A 24,903-nucleotide genomic window follows, 5' to 3' on the forward strand; every position below is an offset into this window, starting at 1 on the left:
GGCAAGTCTATACATAATGTTATGCTCACCTCACATATAGCTACTATCTATCACCAAACAACACTGTCACAATACCATTGACTATATTCCCTGTGCTGTACCACCTTTCACCTCTGTGACTTATTTATTCCATAACTGGGAGATATACTTTCCACTCCCCACTTCTTTCTCCTCTTTATGCTTCTTTCCTACCCCTTCCCCTCTGGCAACGATCAGTTTGTTTGTATTTATAGGTCTGTTTCCACTTTTTGCCTGTTCATTTTGGTTTTTAGAGTTCACATACAAATGAAATCATATATTTGTTTCTTTGACTTATTTTACTTAGCATAACATCTTTATCTTTAAGAAGGACTGATGGACACAGGCTGCTTCCATATGTTAGCGACTGTAAATAATGCTGCAATACACACAGGGGTTCATATATCTTTTCAAATCAGTATTTTCATTTTCTTTGAGTGTGAGATGTGTTTTGAGCAAAGTTATAGGAAAACGTTACTTCAAAGAAGGAGCCTTTTTGGTTATGGAGCATCCTTAGCTTACATCCCACTAATCATACAACTCCAGCCAGCCATGTCTCTCACCTAACATATAAATTCCAGTATTATTTACAATAATATGATTTATATTTAGCAAGTTATATCGTGCTAGAAATTTTCATTGACAAGGATTCTTTATTATCTTTTGACTAAAAAACATCTTAAGTGTTTATCAGGAGGTTGGGTTGTTATTAAGTTTTGATTGAGGTCAGTCATTCCTCCCGAAGCATCCCTAGGTAGAAGAGGAATGGGTTAAAAGCTTAGTGCTAATCCTTTCCTTCTGGGTTTACTCTGAATACATGACAACTAACACTTCAAGTCCTACAGAATCTCCCTTGCTAATAGAAGCAGTTTTTCCTCTCAAGTCTGCTAGGCCTAATCTTTCATGGTTTGAAGACCCAATCAAGGTAATTACCTTCCAAGGGGATGCCTACTCTTCCCATACCCTACTTCCATCATTTCTCATCTCCTAGAGACTCATAACTGGAATTAGATCCCAGAATGCCTCAAAAGAAAAAGGATTTGTTAATTTATATTGGCCAAAACCCCTGCAGACTATGTATGGGAATGAATCATAAGGGTGCTGGACAAGGAGAAAAGAACACTATTTTAGATCAGGCTAAATTTATTGAGTGTACTTACTAGAGATTCTGAATTGAATACACTAGAATCCAGGTATTACACATCTCAAAGTTGTTCTGTTTGATTATTCGAAACCTTGGTTCAATAGCTGCCTATGCTTAACAAAATTGGGATACCAGCAATTTCTTGGTATAATATAGAAAAAAGAATCCAAAGATGTATTGAGAAAAGTTTGCTGAAATGCTATCACCTATGAGCAGCTAACCCATTCCCTTATTATATTTTATGGGAGGTCTCAGAAGACACTGAAAAATACACTAGTAAGGAGAGTGTCAGTATCCTTGAAAAGCACAGTGGTGGCTAAACCTCTTATGACTGAATAAAGGTGAGATACCACCAATGAAATTAGTTTCCTGATTTCAAAGGCAATAATGAGATCCTGCTGTGGCAGAGGTCAAGTAGCAGCATTAACTGCCAGAGACAAAGTAGGCATGATTTCTAAAAAAGGCATAAGCCTGAATGGTAATAAGAATGGTTTCAATAAGAGGGATTCCTTTTTCATTCCTTTTTAAAAAACATTTTGAGTATATTTGACACACAATGTTACATTAGTTTCAGATGTACAACATAGTGATTTGACAACTGTCTATGTTATGTTATGCTCACCTCAAGTGTAATTACCATCTGTCACCTGCAACAATATTAGAATACTGCAGACTACATTCCCTGTGCTGTGCCTTTTATTCCTGTGACTTACTTATTCCATAACTGGAACCCTGTATTTCCTACTCCCCTCCACCCATTTTGTCCAACACTCCCCCACACACTCCCATGCAACCATCAGTTTGTTCTTTGTATTTATTGGTCTGATTTTGCTTTTGTCTACTCATTTTTTTTTTTTTTTAGATTCCACACGATTCTTGGTAGAGACTAACCAATCAGTGTCCAACCCCAAAACACACGGTGATCTCAATAAGGCCTATTTTTTCACTTCTCAATCTACATTCTTTCCCTGTAAGATCTTATGACTTCAATTTTGACCTATTCTAATAACCCTTTTACATTTCCAGTTCATTCTTCTCATTTGAGTATGAAGAAATTTTAAGGGGACCACTCAGAATTTGGTATGTTCCTGGGTTTAAGGAAAAACAAAATATGGTGTCAAATCATGCCTGAAAAAAGTTTATAAAAGGCAAGAGGCTGCGGCTGGAGCTGCTCAAGCAAGCCCATGACAAAACAAAATGAGGGAGGCTATTGGAAATGAGCTGCATGTCCACAGATGTTGGGGAAGAGATGCTGCTTTCCGTAGAACAAATATAGGTCCTTTGAGAGACACCACTGTGGAGTCATTTTAAAGGGCTCCAAACTAAGGGTGAGTCAAAAAGACTTCAACAAATTTCTGAGAGTATAGGAAGACAGACACACACTTGAGCACAGACAAGATTTTAGCAGAAGGGTCTCTGAAAATACACACAGAAAAACCCTGTGGGATAAAAACAACTGAATATTTACCTGGTCCTGACAGCATCAACCCCAGATGACATTCTTGCCCCTCTATGTGCCACTATTTCTTTTATCCTAGCCCCTCTTCCCCTAGCCCTATTCTGGTGAAAGAGGTAGAAGGACATCATGCTCTATCATGCAGGCTTCCAGGCCTGGGTCAGGCCCAAATAAGGAGAGGAAAAATCTTATATTGTGGAAGTTTGGGTTATTACAATGAACTGAAATTTTTATTGACTGAGATGAGAATGTTCCTATGACTATAAAGGACTGAGAAAGTAATGGAGCTTGCCTATGATGTTATTGGGATGGGAAGAACAGGGTCACAGAGGGGTTTAATAAGGAGTGGTGAAAAAAAAGTTTGAGTTCAGCTCCATCAGTAAATCAGTTACAACTGTTAGAAATTTAAGGCTTTCAGTTCCAACAGTGTAAATAGATCTCTTCTTAGAAGGAACAATGAAAGAAAGGGTCACTCTGTTCTTAACACTGAGTGCCTAAGAGGCACATTCAGTCCTGGCCCAAGGTCTCCTACAAAGATTCAGTGTCCTACCTTATGACACCAGTGCAGGTATAGTTCATACCCTTCCCAAACTAACAAAAATGCAAGTACCTGGAAAAGCAAAGAAGAAAAAGGAGGTTATTTTGAAATCACCAAGTTGATGCCCAAAGCACTGTTCTATATCTCAGAATTCCCTTCACAGTCTGGCACTATATTCACTTCTTGCTATACCTGTACTTTGCAGCCTCTGGTAGTTTGCCATGCTGCTCCTCTGCCTGAAAAGCTCTCCCTCCCCATGCCACTGGTTCCAAGGTAGTTAAAATGCCACCTTCTATGTGTAATGTTCACTAGCACCTCCAGGAAGAATTCTTTGCATCTCTGGAATTTCCTAACAGTTGCCATACTGATACTCTTCCTGAGTTCCTTTTTTTTTTTTTTAAACTTTTTTTTTTAATTTTTATTTATTTATGATAGTCACACAGAGAGAGAGAGAGAGAGAGGCAGAGACATAGGCAGAGGGAGAAGCAGGCTCCATGCACTGGGAGCCCGACGTGGGATTCGATCCCGTGTCTCCAGGATCGCGCCCTGGGCCAAAAGCAGGCGCCAAACCGCTGCGCCACCCAGGGATCCCTCTTCCTGAGTTCCTAACAATTTCTTTTCCCTGTGATGAACTGTATTCTGGTTATTACTTAGACCCACTTGTGACAGAAGAGAAGGCAGAGGCCAGCCCTTCCAAGAGTTATTTAAAAGCTCTTGAGGAATCAGTGCCATTGTTACAACAGTTAACCACTGCTGTTAATCTGATATTTAGTCAACAAGTCTTAATTAGATTTCAATCTAAATCTAACTAGCCTCCAAGTCAGCAGGGAATATATAAAGCTCTTAACTATTTTATCAAAATAATTTTATATATCTGATTTCATTTGCATTTTATCCAGCCCCATAAAATGCCAATTAAATATTATCATTCTCATTTGAAAAAAAAGAAATTGAGAGTCAAAGAGGTTACAAAGTAACCTAACAACAGAAACAGAACTCTGATTTTCCTTTGTGCACTGTTATTGCCACTGCATGTATCCAAAAAGAGGTACCATAGAGTAGGAAGTTTGTGATAGTTATAATATATTGCCTTATTGGACACTAGAACTCATTTCTGCCTTAGAAGCTAACTATACCATTTAATGTGCACTGTGTATAAAAGCAGTACAAGTCAGTGGCCAGAGTTTGGCCCAGAGCACATTCTTCATCTGCATTTTCCCCATTAAAAAGAAAAGCCACCCTCCACATCAAAACTTCCAGGATGGTTTTCCTGAAATAGAAATTTATGATTTATGCCAAATGTCTTAGCTTTACTTTCCAGACCTTCCAAAATCTGTCACAAGCCTATCTTTTTAGCCATGCTCCCATTATTCTCCATTATGCTCTATATGCTAACAGAAACTGACCTTTCCCTCCTATCTACCCACACTCCATATTTCTATCGTGCCAACTTTGTCATAATGTTCCCACAGCCTGGAAATGTTCTTCCCCCATCTGCATATTATACACATGCCCAAATCCAACATCCCTTCAAGAACACACATCAGTGCCACCTCTTCCAAGAAGTCTTCCTTCTTGGCTGAAAGTCACCTCTTCCTTCTCAGAACCCATGCAGAACTTTTTTTTAGGCCTCTCTAATGACAAATATAATATTCTGTCTGGGTTAGCTATTTTTGTCTAAGAGTTAGCTGTCCTACTAGAATCTAAACTCAGCGAACTATGACACTTTTATAACTTTACATCTCATACCTATCTCTTTGAAGTGTCTTGCATGAAAACAGAAACTGCATGTTTTTTTGATCACTGTATACTCAATACTTATCACTCATATAGTGATTAACAAATTTTATTGAAAAAATGCAAATTGCAATGGATTTGGTGGGTTGGGGTTTTCTGTATCAGAAAGGAAATCAGTAAGGTCAGGGAATTGTGAAATCTGGGAAAGATATATATGTCCTTTAAAAAAAAAAAGATTTTATTTATTTATTTATTCATGAGAGACACAGAGAGAGAGAGAAAGAGAGAGAGGCACAGACACAGGCAGAGGGAGAAGCAGGCTCCATGCAGCAAGCCTGACATGGGACTAGATCCCGGGTCTCCAGGATCACACCCTGGGCTGAAGGTGGTGCTAAACCGCTGAGCCACCTGGGCTGCCCAAGATATATATGTCCTATGTGTAAGTGGGCACTGAAATACTCCCATTACCTGAAAGTTAATCTCCCCTAGCTTTACACTTCTAAAGACTTTTCTCTTGCTTGGCCTGAATTTCTCATGTCACACTACACTACTATGTCAGGAAACAGAAATGGGGTCACTATTTTCCAAAGGTCTTACATATTACTACTCTGCACCTGGACTAGAGGACTAATGTACATTTGCATATTAGAATAGGTCTGAAAAACTAGCTAATTTGTAAGGCCCAGAAATACTGATTCTCAGGAGACAGGATATGGAATGCGGTAGTTCAATATGTAATGTGAATCTGGGGTGTTTAAAATAACAACACTGGGTGAACCATAAAAATAATTGGCTATGAAACAAGATTAGAAAAAGGATGTTCTGGAAAAAAAAAAGAAAAAAGAAAAAGGATGTTCTGGTATCTTTTAAAAGAGGAGGTTCTAAGACAGATCCTCTAATAGCACAAACCTTTTTTCCTCCATCCATCCCTTGCGCCTAAGATTCAAGTAGCTGATGTAAACCCCAACTCTGCTAAGACAAGCATGATCTTAGGTTCTGAAGGCTCCCAGCACCTACTAGATACCATCTCAGATGGGAGCACCTCATGAGGCTTCTCAGGAAGAGAATAGGAGAAATGTGAAACATTACTCACCAACCGCAATGAAACATTCATTACTCACCACCAGCAATGAAGAGTAGGCAGCCAGGATCCCAAATAAACTGAGCAAAACAATGGACCAAAAGAACCAGTATCCTGTACCTAGAAAAACGACCCTGCAAAAATGTGTTTCAATCCTTTAAACATAGCAGAAATTAGCAGTGTCTGTGTCAAGGGTGAGGAACAAGACTGGACTAAATGAAGCATAAGAAAATGAAAGGAGTTAAGAGAAGCAATCTGAGAAGAGATCTTTGAAAAGCTGTGGAGATACTTAGTTGAGAAGTTTGACTTTACCCTACAGGCAACTTGGTATTTTAATGGAGGGGCGGAGGTCTATATAAGTGGTATGATTTTTAAAAGTTATCTAGAATATATACTCAAAAATTATGCCCTCTTTATATAATACAAAAATTCTGGAATGTCAAAAGAGGAAAAGTCATCCATAAGTTCACCATCTTAATAAAATTAGTATTTTCCATTCTGGCAAGTTCCTTGTCCATTTGCATATGTTTTCTAATATAACTGCAATCATAGCTACCATATTAATTGCTCTATGCTAGAGCTAAGAGATTTGGGCCCTTGTAAAGCAGATGGAACATATTCTGTTCCAAGAGTAGGTTATGAAAGAAACTTGCTAATTATTTGCTAAGAAAAATAGTGTTATTTTTCTTAGCAAAAATAACACCAACATAACTTAGTTATGTTAGTCTACATATTATATGTCAAATAATTTAGACTCACTTCCAGATAACAGAAATTACCTTCTCTCAATATAAAACCTGGAGAAATTACATTTTAATAATTTAAAATATACATCAACTAACATATAACCACATTAAAAAAAAGAAAGGAAATTCTCTTTGGTCAGGGGCTATAAAACACATCAAGAAGAAAGAAACAGGCAAGCAGTCACCCTATCGAGAGCTATCACTAATCAAAACACAAGGAACAGTATTCTGCAGAAGATGAACTTACACCCAGAAATTAGAAATCATAAAAAAAAATGTCAACAAATGAATTCAATAAAGCTGACACATGGAATAATTTGCATCCAAGAAAATAGAGCAATCAGAAAAGAATCACAAAACAAATATATTTAAGATGTTTAAAGAAATAAATGAGGACTAATATCCATGTAACAAGAATATTTTTTTGCTTTAAAAAAAAAAAAAGGATTTTAAGTAATCTCTACACCCAACACAGGGACTGAATTTACAACCCAAGAGTAAGAGTTGCATGTTCTACTGACTGAGCCAGTCTGGGGCCCCAAGAATATAGTGGTGGGTTTTTTGTTTTTGTTTTGGTTTTTTTTTTTGTAAGATTTTATTTATTCACGACAGACACACACAGAGAGGGAGAGAGGCAGAGACACAGGCAGAGGAAGAAGCAGGCTCCATGCAGGGAGCCTGATGTGGGACTAGATCCCGCGTCTCCAGGATCACACCCCAGGGCTGAAGGAGGCACTAAACCGCTGAGCCACCAGGGCTGCTCAAATATAGTGTTTTAATACAAAGTTCTTGAAAGAAAATGAACAATGGACTTAATATCAGTGTAGATATAGCCAAAGGACTAATCAAACAGCTTAACCAAGAAATGGTTTTGGCTTTGCTTTCAAGTAAGAATGGAAAACTAAGGTTTGCCATTTAATTGTGCCCCTTGTCTTTTCTAATCATTTTTCTGACCACACTAGATTTTTTTCACTTCCTTTAACATTCTTTTTTTTTTTTTTTTAAGGCTTTATTTATTTATTCACGAGAGGCAGAGACATAGGCAGAGAGAGAAGCAGGCTCCCTCTGGGGAGCCCTAAGCCAAGGGTAGATGCTCAACCACTGAGCCATCCAAGCGTCCCTTCTTTCAAACTTCTTTTATATATTCAATCACATGTAAGTATTATTAATAGTTTAGTTCAGCTCAAAACTCTCTCGCCAAACTCAAGTGAAGTTCTTATCTACTTGCTATGAACTTCAGGCAAAGGAAAAGCTGTGATTTTTTTCTCTCTCCTTTTTCTACCTCTTCCTATGCATTCATCTGGCTAGTGGTGTGGGCAGGGGGTAGGTAACAAATGGGAGTGAGAAGAATGAACAGGAGTTAGCTTTAGTGACTACCTACACATCAGCGAGAATCAAAAGAAAAGGAAGTCTTTCTTGGCTATCATCCCTCTAATCTGAGAATATACCACTGCTGATGAATATATAGGAGGCTCACTCTACATGGATTGTCCAATTTAGGCTTCTTGACTTAGTATTTTCAAGAGGCTTTCTCTCTGCTTTGGGCCATTTGTTTTATATCCCCCTAGTTCCATAATCACATCCCCCTTTTAGAAGAAGGCCTTCTCATTCAATACAGAGAGCCTTTTTAGGACAGCCTAGTCAATGCAACCTCCTCATCTAAACCGACATTTGCTGTACTAGTGCTTAAGAAATCTTCAGGACCTCATCCTTGCTTTCCTATAGCTGCAAGATGCAGCTTTCTTGCATCCTCCCCCAATACATATATTATATACCACAGTTATATTAGAACCACCAATCATTTCTGAAAAAAAAAAAAAAGGCACATCATTGTGAGGCATTGAGAACTTTCACATACCATAAGGAAAGGGAGAGAAGTCCAACCCCACAACACACACAGAGGGTGTGTGGGGGGAAGGAAAGTGACAATTGTCCCATCAAAAATTCTGCTTTACCTCTTTCTAGCTAAAGATAACAATTTAAAAAGCTGGATGATATGTTTTTTAAAATCTAAATGAAGGCATCAGGGAACCAATAAGCAGTGAAAAACTATGGAACCATGATACGATTAAGGGAGTAAATCCACAGATATAACTTGGCATTCGGGTGATTTTTCTCCAGAAGTGGCTGAGATAAAGGAGGGCTTTCTATACATTGCAGGGCTAGGAGGACAAAAAGGTGACAAGGGTAATCTGATAAACACTATACACTTTGATCTGGAACCTTCCAAGGTTACATCCTAGGAATAAGCACAAACCAGAAATAGACTCTTTTGGGGGTACTAAATCCTAGCTTTGAACCATTTAAGTGTATCAAACTGGATTAAGGTGAATAGGATTTGCTAATACACCTAGTTACTTGTCAGAGTAACTGAGAGGACATAACATAATTCAAGGCCTCAAGTTACTTTTACAAACTTTTTATACATAATGTCTGGCATTCAAGAAAAACACAAGAATGAAACAGACACGTGAACAAACAGATGAAAAATACAGAAGATTAAGGCACTTGGGGATAAAGAAAGAAGGTCTAATATACATAAAATTAAAGTTCCAAAAGTAGAGATGATAAAAAATGGGGTAAAAACAACATTTGAAAAGACAGTGGCTAAGAACTTTTCCAAAACGATTAAAATATTTTATTGCTCTGGGATCAGTCAGTAAAGATTTATTGTAGGGATCAGATACCTTATGCTAATATAGAAGCCATTAGAGAAGTCTATATAAGGCTGTTACATTTGTTCTGATATTTGGCCTAAAGTTGCTAGAAGTCAGGCTAGCAATTGGGAAGGAAAACTGAACACAACATATGAGAGAATGAAAACCCATAATGAGCCACTAGAACCCACAAGAACAAACTGAAACACTATGAGGACAGACTGTAACCCATGAGGATACATATAGACAATGGAACATGTGTCTATTACTGTGTCAAGGATTTAGCTAAGCTATCCATGGTATTGCTGCTTCAACATTCATTTTGTTTGGCCAAGTGGCCTGCAGGGACCTTTTTTTTTTTTTTTAATTTTTTATTTATTTTATGATAGTCACAGAAAGAGAGAGATGCAGAGACATAGGCAGAGGGAGAAGCAGGCTCCATGCACCGGGAGCCCGATGTGGGATTCGATCCCGGGTCTCCAGGATCGCGCCCTGGGCCTAAGGCAGGTGCCAAACCGCTGCGCCACCCAGGGATCTCCCTGCAGGGACCTTAAACTGACACTAAGCTGCCTCAGGGAAGCACATGACTTATAGAGCATCCCACAATGTCACCAGCGAATATAAGTTCCCAATAGGACTCTCCCAACAGCCCTTAGGATCAAGTTTCCTCTGCATTCTAGTGCCTATATGCCTTATATGCCCCTTAGGTAAGAATCCCATGGCACTTACTAAATTCCTGCTCTTTTTTTTTTTTTTAAAGTTCTTTTTTTTTTTAAATTTTTTATTTATCTATGATAGTCACACACAGAGAGAGAGAGAGGCAGAGACACAGGCAGAGGGAGAAGCAGGCTCCATGCACCGGGAGCCTGACGTGGGATTCGATCCCAGGTCTCCAGGATCGCGCCCTGGGCTAAAGGCAGGCGCCAAACCGCTGCGCCACCCAGGGATCCCAAATTCCTGCTCTTTTAGTTTGACCTGACCAATTTGGTCCTAGCCCAGAAACCCCAAAACACTCCACCCAGGGACCCTAATAAAGGCATTTGCCCCAGGTCCTGCCTCTCTTTCTGTCTATACTCTGCCTTGACCTCTGCGTGCCCCTTGAATGTGCCATGTACTTTCTCCAGTACCTCTAAGTAATAAACTTTTCTTTTTTGACTTATCTTGTGGTCACTGAACCACCACTTCATCACTATTGTTGCCCTGACTCATCATCTAGCACCCTGTGCTCCATGTAACAAATGTTAGTTTAACAAAGTTGTAACATACTGCCTCCAAACTTGATGATAAAGGAGACCTTCAGAAATAGTTGGTGCCTTTTACTACTATGACCTAGGACATGGAGAAACTAAAAAAGATCTGGCAGGATCAGAGTATATGTGGGCCGAGGTGCCACTCCAAGTCAGCTAAGTGAACTACCAGACAGTGATACTGCATGAAGGCTGCCATAATGCCTGAGCACATTGCTGACCTTCAGAGTATAAAACAGTGGCTGCTGATTCACTTCCTACATCCAAATTTTATGCAAATTTCTCGTGACTAATCCTAACTCAATCCTATATTGGGAATGTAATTCTCAGAAATGAAGTTTTAGTTTAGCTGGCCCAGAAAGTATATTATCACAGTCCACTCAAGGTCAATTTGGTATCCATACACACTTCTACTAAGTACCCTTATTTTCTAACATGATGCAATTATCTCTCATGCAACCAAAAATGCACCAATCCTCTCTCCACAAGAGGTCAGAGTTCTCACCACTGGGTAATGGTTATACCTCTAATTTAAATACTGATATATATGGTTAATTACTCTCAACACACCCTATTTTGAATGATAGAAGGATGGGAGAAGACAAAATTAGATAAAGATAGATAAACAGACAGACAGACACACATATAAAGAAGGGAGGGAAGGAGGGGTGGGCAAGCACAATTCTGACCCCCACGACCTTTGTCCTCTTGGTGTCACACCAGTGATGATGTTATGTTAGATAGTAAAAGGAACTTTGCAGATGTAATTAAGGTTACTAATCAGTCAACTTTAAAATAAGGAGATTAACCTGAATTATCTGGGTAAATCCAGTGTAATTACATGAACTCTTAAAATCAGAAGAGGAGAGCATAAGAGGAATTCAGAGAGATGAAAAAGAACTCAGAGAAATACATAGTGTGAGAAGGATTTGACACCCAGTTGCTAGCTCTGAAGATAGAGAAAGCCACAAGCCAAAGAATGCACTGGCCTCTAGAAGGTGAGAACAACTTCCATCTGATAACTGCCAAAGAAAGGACACTTCATTTCTACAGTCAGAAATACATGGATTCTGCCAACAACTTGAATAAATCTGGAAGTGGATTCTCACCCAGAGACTACAGATAAAAGCTCAGGCCAGCTGGCACCTTGAATTTAGCATTATGCGATCCGAAGCAGAGTACCCAGTTGAGCATGCTTGACTTCTGACCTATAGAACTATGAGATAATAAATGGGTATTGTTTCAGGCCACTGAATTTGTAGTAATTTGCTATAGCAGCAATAGAAAACTGCCCATGAAACTTATTTGTGGCATTAGAACCTGTGGGAATATATTCATACATACAATTTCTATTTGATGATGGAGTATTTACTGGGAATTCTGCTTGCTGCCAAGTATGTTTATTCCAATTATGCATTCCAGAACTAGAGAAATAACCACAGAGTGGGTTTGGGGACCCACTAGACCCACTGTAGAAATGGACCTGAGCCAAAGTGCCATCTATTACCTATCATCTGAAAGCCTTATTCTGACTAGTGAATCACATCTCCAGAAATTCCTATCAGTTCAGTGTCAGTGTCCATTAGTTCCTGTAAAAGTATAACCCCCATGCACAACCACCTTGGTAAATGGCTAGATAGTCTTTGGGGGGAAACTAGGAGGAAGACTGACAGTATATACTTTTGATTGTGTTGTAAGGTCCTTCTGCAGAGTCTTACTTTCATTTAAGAGCAAATTTATTTGGTAAATGAGTAAAACAGAGAGCAGGCAAATAACAGAAAAGATTAACAAACTTTAAAAGTTGAATTTTTGAAAAGGTAAATAAAATAAACAAACCTATAGCAAGACTAACCAAAGAAGAAAGAGAGGACCCAAATAAATAAAATTATAAATGAAAGGGGGGACGCTCCAACTGATACCACAGAAATAAAAGGGATCATAAACAACTGCTATGTCCAACTATATGCCCACAAACTAGACAACCTAGAAGAAATGGGTAAGTTCCTAGAAACATACAACCTACCAAGAATGAATTATGAAGAAATAGAAAATCTGAACAGACCTATACTGAGAAGACTGACTCAGAAATCAAAAACCTTCCAGCGAGAAAATCCCAGGACCAGATTGTTTAACTGGTGAATTTTACCAAATATTTAAAGAATTAACACAATTCTTTCTCAAACTCTTCTAAAAACCAAAGAGGAAAGAACACTCCCAAACTCATTTTACAAAACCAGAATTACCCTGATACCAAAGCTGGATAAGGACACTACAAGAAAAGAAAACCACAGGCCCTGGGTGTTACATGCAACTAATGAATCACTAATTTCTATCCCTGAAACTAATAATATATGTTAACTAAATAGAATTTGAATAAAGAATATTTTAAATAAGATAAAAAAAGAATTTAAAAAAAAACTATAGACCAATATCCCAGATGAATATAGATGCAGAAATTTACAACAAAATATTAGGAAGCCGGATTTAACAGCACATTAAAAAGATCATACACCATGATCAAGTGGTTCATCCCAGTAATGTAAGGATGGCTGAACATACACAAACCAGTAAGTGTGATACACTACATTAATATGATGAAACACAAAAATCATATGATCATCTCCATAGATGAAAAAAGAGCATTTGACAGAATTCAATATCTATTCATGATAAAAACTCTCAACAGGAAAACCAAGAAACAGACTCCTAACTATAGAGGACAAACTGATGGTTAATAGAGGGGAAGTTGGAGAGGAATGGGTTAAGTGGGTGATGGGGATTAAGGAGGGCACTCCTTGTGATGAGCATTTGGTATAATATGCAAGTGCTGAATCACTAAATTCTATATCCGAAACTAAATTTACACTGCATGTTAAGTGGAATTAATTAATTAATTTTTAAGATATTATTTATTTATGAGAGATACAGAAGGAAAGCCAGAGGCAGAGAGATAAGCAGATTCCTCATAGGGTGCCCGATGTGGGACTCGATCCAGGAACCCAGGATCACAGGCTGAGCCAAAGGCGTCTAGACACTCAACCACTGAACCACCCAGGTGCCCCTGATAACTGGAATTTAAACAAAAATTTGGAAAGAAAAAAACTCAATAAATAAAATACATACATAATAACATAATATAATAAAGGACATAATAACAGGACACATAATAACATAATAAAGGACACATATGACAAGTCTACAGTGAATATCTTAATTGTGAAAGGTTGAAAGCTTTTCCTCTAAGATCAAGAACAAGACAAGGGTGCACACTCTCTCACCACTCTTATTCACCATAGTACTGGAAATCCCAGCCAAAGCAATCAGGCAAGAAAAAAAAAAGCATCAGAATTGGAAAGGAAGAAGTACAAATGTCTCTATTTGCAGATTATATGATTTTATATACAGAAAATATAGACTTCACCAAAAAACAATTAAATCTAATTTAGCAAATTCAGTTAAGTTGCAGGAGACAGAATCAACACCCAAAAATAGTAGCATTACTGTACATTACTAATGAATTATATGAAAAAGAAATTTAAAAATTCCATTTACATTAGCATCAACAACAATAAAATACCTAGGCATAGATTTAACCAAGGAAGTTAAAGACCTACATACTGGAAAATAAAAGACACTGAGGAAAGAGATTGAAGACACAAATGACTGGAAAGATATCCTACATTCATGACTGAAAGAATATTATTAAAATTCCCATATTACCCAAAGCCATCTGTAGATTCGGTTCAATTCCTACCAAAATTCCAAAGGCATTTTTCACAGAAATAGAACAATCTTAAAATTTTTATGGAACCACAAAAGACCTTGAACAGCCAAAGCAATATGGAAAAAGAACAAAGCTGGAGCCATGATACGCCCTGATTTCAGACTATATTACAATGCCATTGTAATCAAAACAGTATGGTGTGGGCATTAAAAACAGACATATAGATCAATGGAACAGAATAAAGAGCCCAGGTGTATATATGGTCAATAAATTTACAGCAAAGAAGCCAAAAACCAAGAATATACAATAGGGAAAGGGCAGTCTCCTCAATAACCTGGACAGCCACATGCAAAAGAATGAAACTGGACCACTGTGTAATACCATACACAAAATGGATTATTAAAGTCTGAATGTAAAATTTGAAATAATAAAACTCCTAGAAGAAAACATAAGCAAAGAGTTTCTTGACATCCATGTTGGTGATGATTTTTTTGGATTTGACACCAAAAGCAAAGGCAACAAAATAAACAAGTGGGACTATATCAAACTAAAAAGCTTCTGCACAGGAAAGCATCCACAAAATGAATGGCAACCTACTTAAAGGGAGAAAATATCTGCAAAACGTGTTTGAGTGAGTGGTTAATATCAAATATACATCAAGAACTCATACATTTCAATAGCAAATAAATAACCCAATTAGAATTGAGAAAGAGATGTAAACAGACATTTTTCCAAAGAAGACATATACACCAAGAGGTACATGATAAAGTATATAAAAGTTACAGCATAGGGCATACAGTCAATGGTATCGTAATAGCATTGTATGGTGACAGCTGTACTTGCGGTGAGCACAGCATACAGAGTTGTGGAAAATAAAAGCACAAGACCTTTAAAATAAGTTATAGTGAAAAAAATTAATAAAAAAAATCAAGGACAGTTTCTTCAATAAATGGTGCTGGGAAAACTGGACAGCCACATGTAGAAGAATGAAACTAGACCATTTTTTTATACAAAGATAAACTCAAAATGAATGAAAGGCCTAAAAAATGGACAGACGACCTGACCATTTTTCCAAAGACATTCAGGCCAACAGGTACAGGAAAAGGTGCTCAGTATCACTAATCATCAGGCAAATGCAAATCAAAACTCACAATGAGATATCACCTGACACCTGTTAGAATAGCTATTATCAAAAAGCCAAGAAATAACAAATGTTGGTGAGGATGTGGAAAAAAGGGTACCTTTGAGCACTGTTGGTGGGAATGCAAAATGGTACAGCCACTTGGAAAACAGTATGGAGGTTCCTCAAAAAATTTAAAATGGAACTACCATGTGACCCTACCAATTCCACTTTGGGATATCCAAAAGAAATAAAAACAGTAACTCAAGAAGATATATGCACCCCCATCTTTAGTGCAGCAGTATTTATAATAGCCAAGATATGGAAACAACCTAAATGTCTGTCAATGGATTAATAAAGAAAAATATGGTACAAATACACAATGGAATATTATTCAGCCATAAAAAAGAATGAGATCTTGCTGCTATGTGCAACAGCATGGATGGACCCTGAGAGTATTATGCTAAGTGAAATAAATCAAAGAAAGGTAAGATATCATATGATCTCACTTATAGGAAATCTTAAAAAAAAAATTAAACTCACAGATACAGAAAACAGATTGGTGGTTTCTAGGGGCAAGGAGTGAGGGGTAGGTAAAATGGGTGAAGATAGAAAAAAAGGTACAAAATTCCAGTTAGAAAGTAAGTCCTGAGCATGTAATATACAGCACAGTGGCGTAATAATATTATATATTTGAAAGTTGCTGAAGAGAGATCTTAAAAGTTATCACAAGAAAAAAAAATTGTAACAATGAATGGTGATGGATGTTAACTAAAATGGTGATCATTTTGCAATATATACGATACCAAATCATTATGTTGTACACCTGAAACTAATAAATTATATCTCAATAAAAAGTTTTCCAAAATTGGGAAATTCTAAATATAAGAAATGAAACATTTTTGTATTTCAAGTGCTTTGTAGTAACTTAGAACTGATGCATAAAGACTGCATATAAGCTGACAAGAAAAATCACTAAAAATCCCACAAGATAATGGGCAAAGAAGAAAACTAAAAAGAAAATGAACTATTTTTAACACTTAATGATTAAATTAAAACAAAACAAATTCTATCTATAAAATTAATAAAAATTATTCAAAATAGGAATAATTAATGCTGTCAATAACAGGTTAAAATAGAAACTCTCGGGGCACTTGGGTGGCTCAGCTGATTGAGCATCCAACTCTTGATATCAGCTCAGGTCGTAATATCAGGGTGGTTAAAACTGAGCCCCAAGTTGGCTCCATGCTGGGTGTGGAAACTGCTTAAGATTCTCTCCCTTTCCCTCTTCCTCTGCCCCTTCCCCCCAGCTCAGGCAAATACATGCACATGTGTGCTCTCTTTCTCTATAAAACTAAAACAAAAACAAAGAAACTCTCATATACCTCTGTTGCGAATGAAAATCACTACAATCTTTTGAGAAAGTACTTCAGCAATAGGCATAATGAATATTACAAATGTTTATTCTTCTTGGCTCAATAATGCTACTTGTGAGAATCTATTCTAAGACCTAAGTCAGAATACAAACTCTTATTCTCTGCAGTCTTATTTCATAAAAACAAGAAAATTAGAAACATTCATAACGCACAATACAAAGTGGTTAAGTATTTTACAGCATCTTCATATCATGAAATATTTTGAAACTATTTTAAATGATGTTCAGTTTTTAACAATTTTTTCAAAATGTTTATTATTATTTTAAGTGAAAAGGAAAAATAAAATTATATATATGTATGGTATGAGTGCAATAATATAAAAAAATAAGTGTAGAAAAAAAGGCTGGGAAATATACCAACAAGTGATTGTCACTTAAGAATAAGACTAAGCTGATTTTTATATTTTTCAAGTTTTTATATTTAAAATAACAAACCAGGGGTGCCTAGACGGCTCAGCTGGTTAACTGTCCAACTCTTGATTTTGGCTCAGGTCATGACCTCAGGGTCACAAGACTGAGTCCCACCTCTGGCTCCATGCTGTACAGAGCCTACTTAAGATTCTCTCTCTCTCTGACCCTCTCTGCCTCCCCCTCCCTCTTTCTTCTCTCCCCTCCTCCCTTGAAAAAAAAAAAAAAGAAAACACACTTTACTTCTATAAAAGTAAAATTCAACTATATTCCATTTTTTTTAAAGTCTCGTATTCAAACATACCTCTTTCTCCCCCAAATACCAAATAATGAGTAAGATTTGCAACCACCAGACCAAAGAAACTGGAATTGCTGTAAGCAATCCAGTATGAAGAGTGTGGCCATGAAAGGATGCCAAGGACACCCATTTCTGTGTTCAGAGCCTTGGAAGCTCCCTAGGTACAGAAGGAAGAGGGGGAGGCTAGAGGTGAGGCAGAGACAGGAGGGTTCGTGGACAGAGAACACAAAGACCAACTAGTATAAGGCATCAGTAGCCCAGACAAAAAGACTGAGGAACAAGGTTTCAGGGAGTCATCTGAATAGCTTCCCACTGAGCCAGATTTGGACTAAATGTGGAAGGTAAGTGTAATAGGTGAGGGTGCTGAGCATCCTTCCTCCACCCCAGAGTTAGGCCTCTCATCCACTGTGGAAAAGACCAATTTTGTGACCCTTCCTCCTATGCCACCAGATCTTTTCAGCCTGAAGTACAATTCAGTGGCCAGCAAACCAAAGAGCCCCTATACAAATGAAAATACAAAAAGTGAAACTCACCAGTCAAAGCCAAAGTATTCATTTGAAGTTTCTATCCACACGAACAGCAAAATCACAGACAAGAAAAATGAAATAATCACAAATGGGTAAAATAATCGCTCTCTCTGGGAAGAGAAAAAAGTATAAATCAGCTCCATTTATCCATGTCACTTCAGCAATATCTGTATAAACTTGTCAAAGTTCTGTATAGTTGCAATGCCGTGCATTATCCTCTGGAGACTGGAGTGACCACTGTATTCTCCTTACCCCTATGGAATTTTGTATAAGTCTATTTATAACATTTATTACATTTAATTGCAATTACATGTTTATCTTTTTGTATTTGGTGAGAAAGTTTCTTCTCTAAGAAACTGTTACACACCTCCATCCTGGCAATATCCAGCAGAGTTCCTTAAATGGAGCTAGCTCTTAACAACCCTCTGTTGCATTAATCCACCTCTTCATCTATCAAATGTTTGTTCGCTGACTCAATCTTTGAGTAATTCATCCAATCCAGTCATCACTCATCAGTTCATTTAGTCACTTACCTACCCAAATTTGGGGGATGGAGGACAGGTTAAAGAATAAAGCTTTTTTTTGAGTAGCTACCTTGTGCCAGTACAATGCTAGAAATTGCAAAAACTACTTTCATTTGCTTCATTTTTCAATATGGCCATATAAATTAAGTATTGTTATCCTTAACTAAAGCTCAGAAGAACTAAAGCTCAGAAAAGTGAAATAATTGACTCAAAGCCACACAGCCAAGAAGTAGCAGGGACACTGCCCAGATCTCTGAGCCTAAAGCCAGGATGGAGTACATCTTTACGGAGGTGTTCAAACAGCCTTGAAGGCAACCTCCTTCACTGAAAGTCACATCACAAGCCAGTCATGCTAGAGGTTGCCAAATCCTTCTCGGGAACATTAGGTTTGTATTGCTACCTGAGTTATAATCTTAACACTTCTGTATCACCTAAATAAGAATTCTGCCTCTTTAGGGCAGCCCGGGTGGCTCAGCGGTTTAACAACGCCTTCAGCCCAGGGTGTGATCCTGGAGACCCGGGATCGAGTCCCATGTCAGGCTCCCTGCGTGGAGCCTGCTTCTCCCTCTGCCTGTGTCTCTGCCCCCACCCCCCATGAATAAATAAATAAAATCTTAAAAAAAAAAAAAAGAATTCTGCCTCTTTAGAATACTGCATTTAATCTGTTAACACTGGACAGATAATCCTTGCCCTGTCTAAACTATGGCATTACTGTGAAAAATAAAAATAAAGAAATAAAATGGAAAATGTAGGAACTGTATTCCAAAAAGATGAGGGACATTACAGCTATCAAGGTGCACTTTCTGGGTGTAGGAGGATGAAGAGCACAAAATCTTTGATTCAGATTTTACACTCCTACTCTATCTTCTAAATCTCATGTGGATGTTAGAAACATGTATCAGATGTCATTCCCCTGCTCAAAACCCTGCCAGAGCTTCCTATTGTATTAACATACCATCAAACTGCCTGCCATGGCCCACAAGGTCCTCAATGATCAATCTTTGTCCATCCCTGACCTCATTTTATTCTACACATTCCATTTCTGAACTCCAGACTGGCCTTCTTTCTGTTTCTATAATATGACCAAATTCCTTTCTACTTCAAAACTTTTGAACTTTCTGGTTCCTCTGCCTGGAATACTTTTGCCCCCAGCTGCACACATGGCTGACTCCACATCTCCATTTAGGAGACAGTTCACATGATGCTTTTGCAAAGAGATCTTCTCCAACCACTCTCCCACCCCAGGTTCTAACACAGTTTCTTATTTAATATCTTCAAAGCTCCTATCACTATCTGAAATAATCTCTCTTCATTTATGGTCTATTAACTAACTCATCCCACTAGATTCGTAAGCTGCAGGAAGGCTGAGGCCAACAATAAGATAAGTTGTCTTATTCACTGTGGAACAGAAGTGCTCCACTAACTAGTTTTTGTTGAATAGATCCATTTCCTTGTTTTGATTCTCACTGTTGCCCCTCTTCCTCAATCATTTTCAAAGGCTCCCCGCTATTTACAAGGGAAAATTCAAATACTTTAGCTTGACACAAAGATGCTTCATAATTTGAGCAAAATATTACTTTACAACCCTATTGCTTACCATTGCTTTACATGTCCTTAATTCAACATTGGAAATTTATTTTTCCCTAAACACACCACTGTTTCTCTATTCCTCGACCTCTGACCACCTCATTCCCTCTACCCACAATCCCTTATACCAATATTTCTGTATGTGAAAGATCACTTCCAAGAGTCAGTGACTCCAAGAGTAACAAAATAGCTAATATTTATTAAGGGCTAATTGTGTGCCAAGCCCAATTCTAAGTGTTTTCCATATATTACTTCTTCCATTCCCACAACAAATCCTATTGGTAGGTACTATTATAACCATCTCCATTTTTCTTCCTTTTTTCTTTTTTAAGATTTTGTCTATTTATGAGAGACACAAAGAGAGGCAGAGACATAGGCAGAGGGAGATGCAGGCTCCCTGCTGGGAATCCAAAGCGAGACTCAATCCCAGGACTCCAGGATCATGCCCTGAGTTGAAGGCAGAAGCTCAACCACTGAGCCACCCAGGCATATCTACCATCTCCATTATTCTAATGAGGCATCTAAAGCACTAGCTGTCAAGTAACCTGAGCAAGTGGTAAAACTCTAATTTGGAGATAGTCCGTGGTAAAGCCATAAACTGAATCCATGCAGTCTTTTCTCAAAACACAAGATTTTAGTTCTTATGCTACATGCTTTGCTCCTTCCCCTGAGCAAAAATGGGGCCTTGAGAATTATCTAGGGACCTTAGGAATTATCTCGTTCAATTCTCTAACTATAGAGAGGCTCAGAGATCTCACATCATCAGCCAAAGGCAGAGTGGGAATTAGTACTCAAACATTCTCCCAGGCTCTAGTCCAAGGATTTTTCCATTACACTACACTGCCTCAAATGTCACCCTGCCCATGAAGCCTCCCTTTTCTTTCTTATTACATAGTAACTCTCATGTAACTTACTTCCTCAATCCTAAGTAATAAATTTCTGTTGAATCAGTTCACTCTTCTCCATATTTACCATCACTATCTAATCTAGACCACCAACATCTCTTACCTTAATTAAATACTGCTATCATTTTCTCTTTGAAGGCAAAGACATCTCCTTCCTTGTTTGTACCTTTCAATCCATCCCCCACATGATCAAACAATCATTCCAAAACATAGATCAGGAACATCAGTTTAAAATCTTTAGGGACTCTCCATCATCTACATGGTAGAAGTCAAATTCTTAAAACCACACAACATTGGTCCCATCTCCCTCTCTGGCTTCACTTCCCATCACTTCTCCATTTGTAACTTCCTTTCCACCTAAAATAAACCTTATACCAATGCCCCTTGACTCCTCCAATACTATTTCTTCTGCCATCCCCTAATGCTTAGCTACCCAGTTCTTAATCACCTCTTGCCTTCTATATGTAGTTGTTTTCAGCCTCTCCCTTGGCACATGGAAGCATGTATGTATATATACACATACACACACACAAATACTCTTAGTATTTAAGATTGCATCATGCTGGTCTCTTCCTCCAATAGACTATGAATTGCTTGAGAGCAGGAACCATATCTAAGGCAGTTCTGTCATTCCTAGACATTAGTATATAAACTAGTCCGTATAAACTATAAACTAATAGACTGTCTAGGAAGGTAAGATATAGGAAAGAGTAGAACACGTCTCCTAATCTAGGCAAGCTTCCCATTACTACCCCTTTGCTTGTGCTCTCCACTTTACATATAAGAAACTAGTGATCTAAATGGTCAGAATCTCAGACTTTGGCTGGACTGCGTTTACAAGTACATGAAGGTACATGATGTGGCCCTCCTCTTACCACTTTAGTGTGCTCATCACTTGGTCTCTTATATCAAATAGTCCACCAGAGGATACCAACATATGGTTTAGAATTTAAAATAAGAGGCCTTCAATAAGATTAGGTCACATGCCACAACTCAGCCTTACTAAAGTTTTTCATTAGGGAAAATAGGCATTAGCCTGACCAATAATAAAGGAATACCTTGTTTCCTACTTGCTATTATTTTTCTCATAAACATAACTCCTTTGGGAAACTCACAATGAAGAGAGAATTTAAGATTCAAGCATTCCTGTAATTCCTAGTCAAAAACATCTAACTACACCTAAACTTTTTCTTCAAAATTTACTAAATGAATACAAGCAAAAGTAAATCAATGAGTAAATAAATGACATAAAAGATTTAGCAAGAAAAAGGAGAAGAATAAAAGTGAAAGAAAATGAAGAAAACAAACATGTGTTTCTGTAAGGTTAATTTTGGCTCCAGACTTGTAGCAGGCTTTTCATCAGAGAACTAGAGTTCTACTATGCCCAGGCCTGAGGACTCCAATGATCCCTCATAGGGCCAGGAACCAGCCCATGTTCCCCACATTTGAGAAAGTATGGTCCAACTCCTTCCCATCTCTCTGTACCCAAGAGCAGCAGCAGGGTCCAGGTCTAGACATTTTCTCCTGTTTGACTTGCCACTCGCAGGTATAGCAACCAGTAATCAAGGTGATGTAGCATTGTCGGTTGCAGGTGCACAGGACACATGGATTACGCTCTTTCAGACTTCTATTCGTCTGGCTGCTCCCAGGCTCAACCCTGTTGGCCTTAAGCATGGTTCACCCTCTTGCTGAAATGACAAATAAAATGATTAGGATCTAATAGCTCCTTCAAATGTTTCCTACCTCACTGTCGTACAGAAAATTCCATCAAAAATTGATATATTTTAAAAGTTTATAATCTAGGATAATGCACTGGATTCAGGGCAGATGAGTAGAGCTTCACCCTACCTTTTCCACTAACTTGTTGAGTACTTAGTGCAGTCATGAGCTATCTAAGGTTTAGTTTTTTTTTTCACCTCTAAAGTGGGACCATATTCTCTGTCCTAGACAATAAATGCTGAAAGCATCTTATTAGATAACATGTGTTTTTTCAATATTTGTAATATGCTCCTGAAATAACTTGAGAACCTAAGAGGCATGGGTGAGGTATGTGAAAAATACAACCACCCACTAATAAGTGACTCAGATACACAGCTGCCTGCCTGCCCCTTCCCTTTTGCTCTTTTCCCATGTGGAATTAGTTAGCATTAGCCTCAATTTAAATGATGGAATATTCAAAATAGCAATGGCCAAAATATGACAAGTTTGTTTTTTCTTTTGCCAACAAAAACATTTCAGAAATTATGCGGTATATGGCTTCACAATGTCCTTAAGAACCCTGATGTCTTCCATCTTGCTATTCCACTGCAGCACAGGGGTTCCTCATCAGCATCCAAAAATGGATGCTCAAGTTACATGCTACCATGCTAAATTCCAACTAGGAGAAAGAGAGAACAAAGGATGTTCCCCCTTATTTTAAGGACACTGGCAAAAGTTGAACATGCATTTCACTGACAGAGGTTTTCTTACTAGAAAAAAAGAAAGAAAAGAAGAGAAAAAAGAAAAGAAAAAAAAAGGATATTGAGGGATATCTAGCTGTCACTACTGAATTTTCTCACCCTATTGTAATAGGATACTCTCAGAGAATGTGTGGAATGAATGGCAAAAAAAAAAAAAAAAAAAAAAAAAAAAACCCTGAAAACTATTTAAGAATAAACAAGCAAGAAGTCTTAAAGGGCCTGATCCCAGGCAATCATCTCTGCCCCCGAAAACTTTGTTGTACTCCACTTAGTTTTTCTGTGAAAAGCAGTGTTGTAGTTAAGTGTGTTGTAGTTTTCAGTGCATAGTCTGAATGTACACCTCTGGCAAAAATGGGAGTAAGAGGGACTGGAGTAACCTTCCCAACTTAAGTGACTAAAAACATGGGGAAAATATGAAAGAACAGTTTTCACACAGTGGACAACAGGCAGTGAACGATAGCCATTCTTGAGAGAGAAGAAACAAAGGAAGTGAGTATTGTAAATGCAATCTGGATAGTTTCCAGGATGAAGCACTGGGAATGAGAATGTAGTTGAATCCTGGCAGTATCCCTGAACTGAGCAGACAGAAATGGGAGTTTGGGGAAGGAAAAGCACCAACCCCTATGTCTTCCCCTGAGTCGCCAACTGAATACAAATCAGTACATGGGTGTGAAGAAATTATCTAACACTAGAGAAAGAACCACACAAAACAAGGTGCTTAGACAAAAGAGCTCACAAAAGGCTGGGAATAGTTGTTTTCTCTAGAGCAGAAAAGCCTTATAATACATGAGGCACTAGGAAACATACTCAGAAGGGTATTGCCTCAATAGTAGAAAAAAGGGTGAAAAAAAAATTAGGCCTACATTAAAGGCTACTAGGGCTATGGCAGGGCCAAAGTTTATTTTATTTTATTTTATTTTCAGGGCCAAAGTTTAAAAAGTAGCTTCAAAATTGTCACAATGTTTCCAAGTAACTTGGCTCTCTTCTGAAACAAAGATCAGAATTAAAAAAAAAAAAAAAAATACAAGTAGCCAAAATACCAAATTCTCAATGCCAACTATTCAATCAAAAATTACCAGGAATATGGGGGCACCTGGGTGGCTCAGGTGGCCGGTGGCTGCCTTCGGCTTAGGTCATGATCCCAGGCTCCTAGGATCAAGCCCCACGTCCCACTCCCTGCTTAGCGAGGAGTCTGCTTTTCCCTCTCCCTCCCACCCTGTTCATGCACATGTGCTCGCTCGCTCTCAAATAAATAAATAAAATCTTTCAAAAATATATTTTAAAAAAATTAC

The 24,903-nt window shown here is 38.0% G+C and overlaps 1 protein-coding gene across 1 annotated transcript in view; it reads right to left on the reverse strand.

The window, feature by feature from the left end:
* The window catches only part of GDPD4 (glycerophosphodiester phosphodiesterase domain containing 4), a 115,348-nt gene extending 92,522 nt beyond the window's left edge, over positions 1-22,826 (reverse strand). The window contains exons 1-4 of the mRNA XM_072725333.1: positions 22,638-22,826; positions 18,143-18,246; positions 6,015-6,108; positions 3,169-3,228 (exon numbers count right to left, since the gene is read on the reverse strand). Of these exons, the coding sequence (XP_072581434.1) occupies positions 3,169-3,228; positions 6,015-6,108; positions 18,143-18,246; positions 22,638-22,826 (447 nt within the window). The remainder of the gene's footprint in view (positions 1-3,168; positions 3,229-6,014; positions 6,109-18,142; positions 18,247-22,637) is intronic.
* Between the last annotated feature and the right edge of the window lie 2,077 nt (positions 22,827-24,903).

The sequence above is a fragment of the Vulpes vulpes genome, chromosome 11 (assembly GCF_048418805.1).
Source record: "Vulpes vulpes isolate BD-2025 chromosome 11, VulVul3, whole genome shotgun sequence".
Taxonomy (NCBI): Eukaryota; Metazoa; Chordata; class Mammalia; order Carnivora; family Canidae; genus Vulpes; species Vulpes vulpes.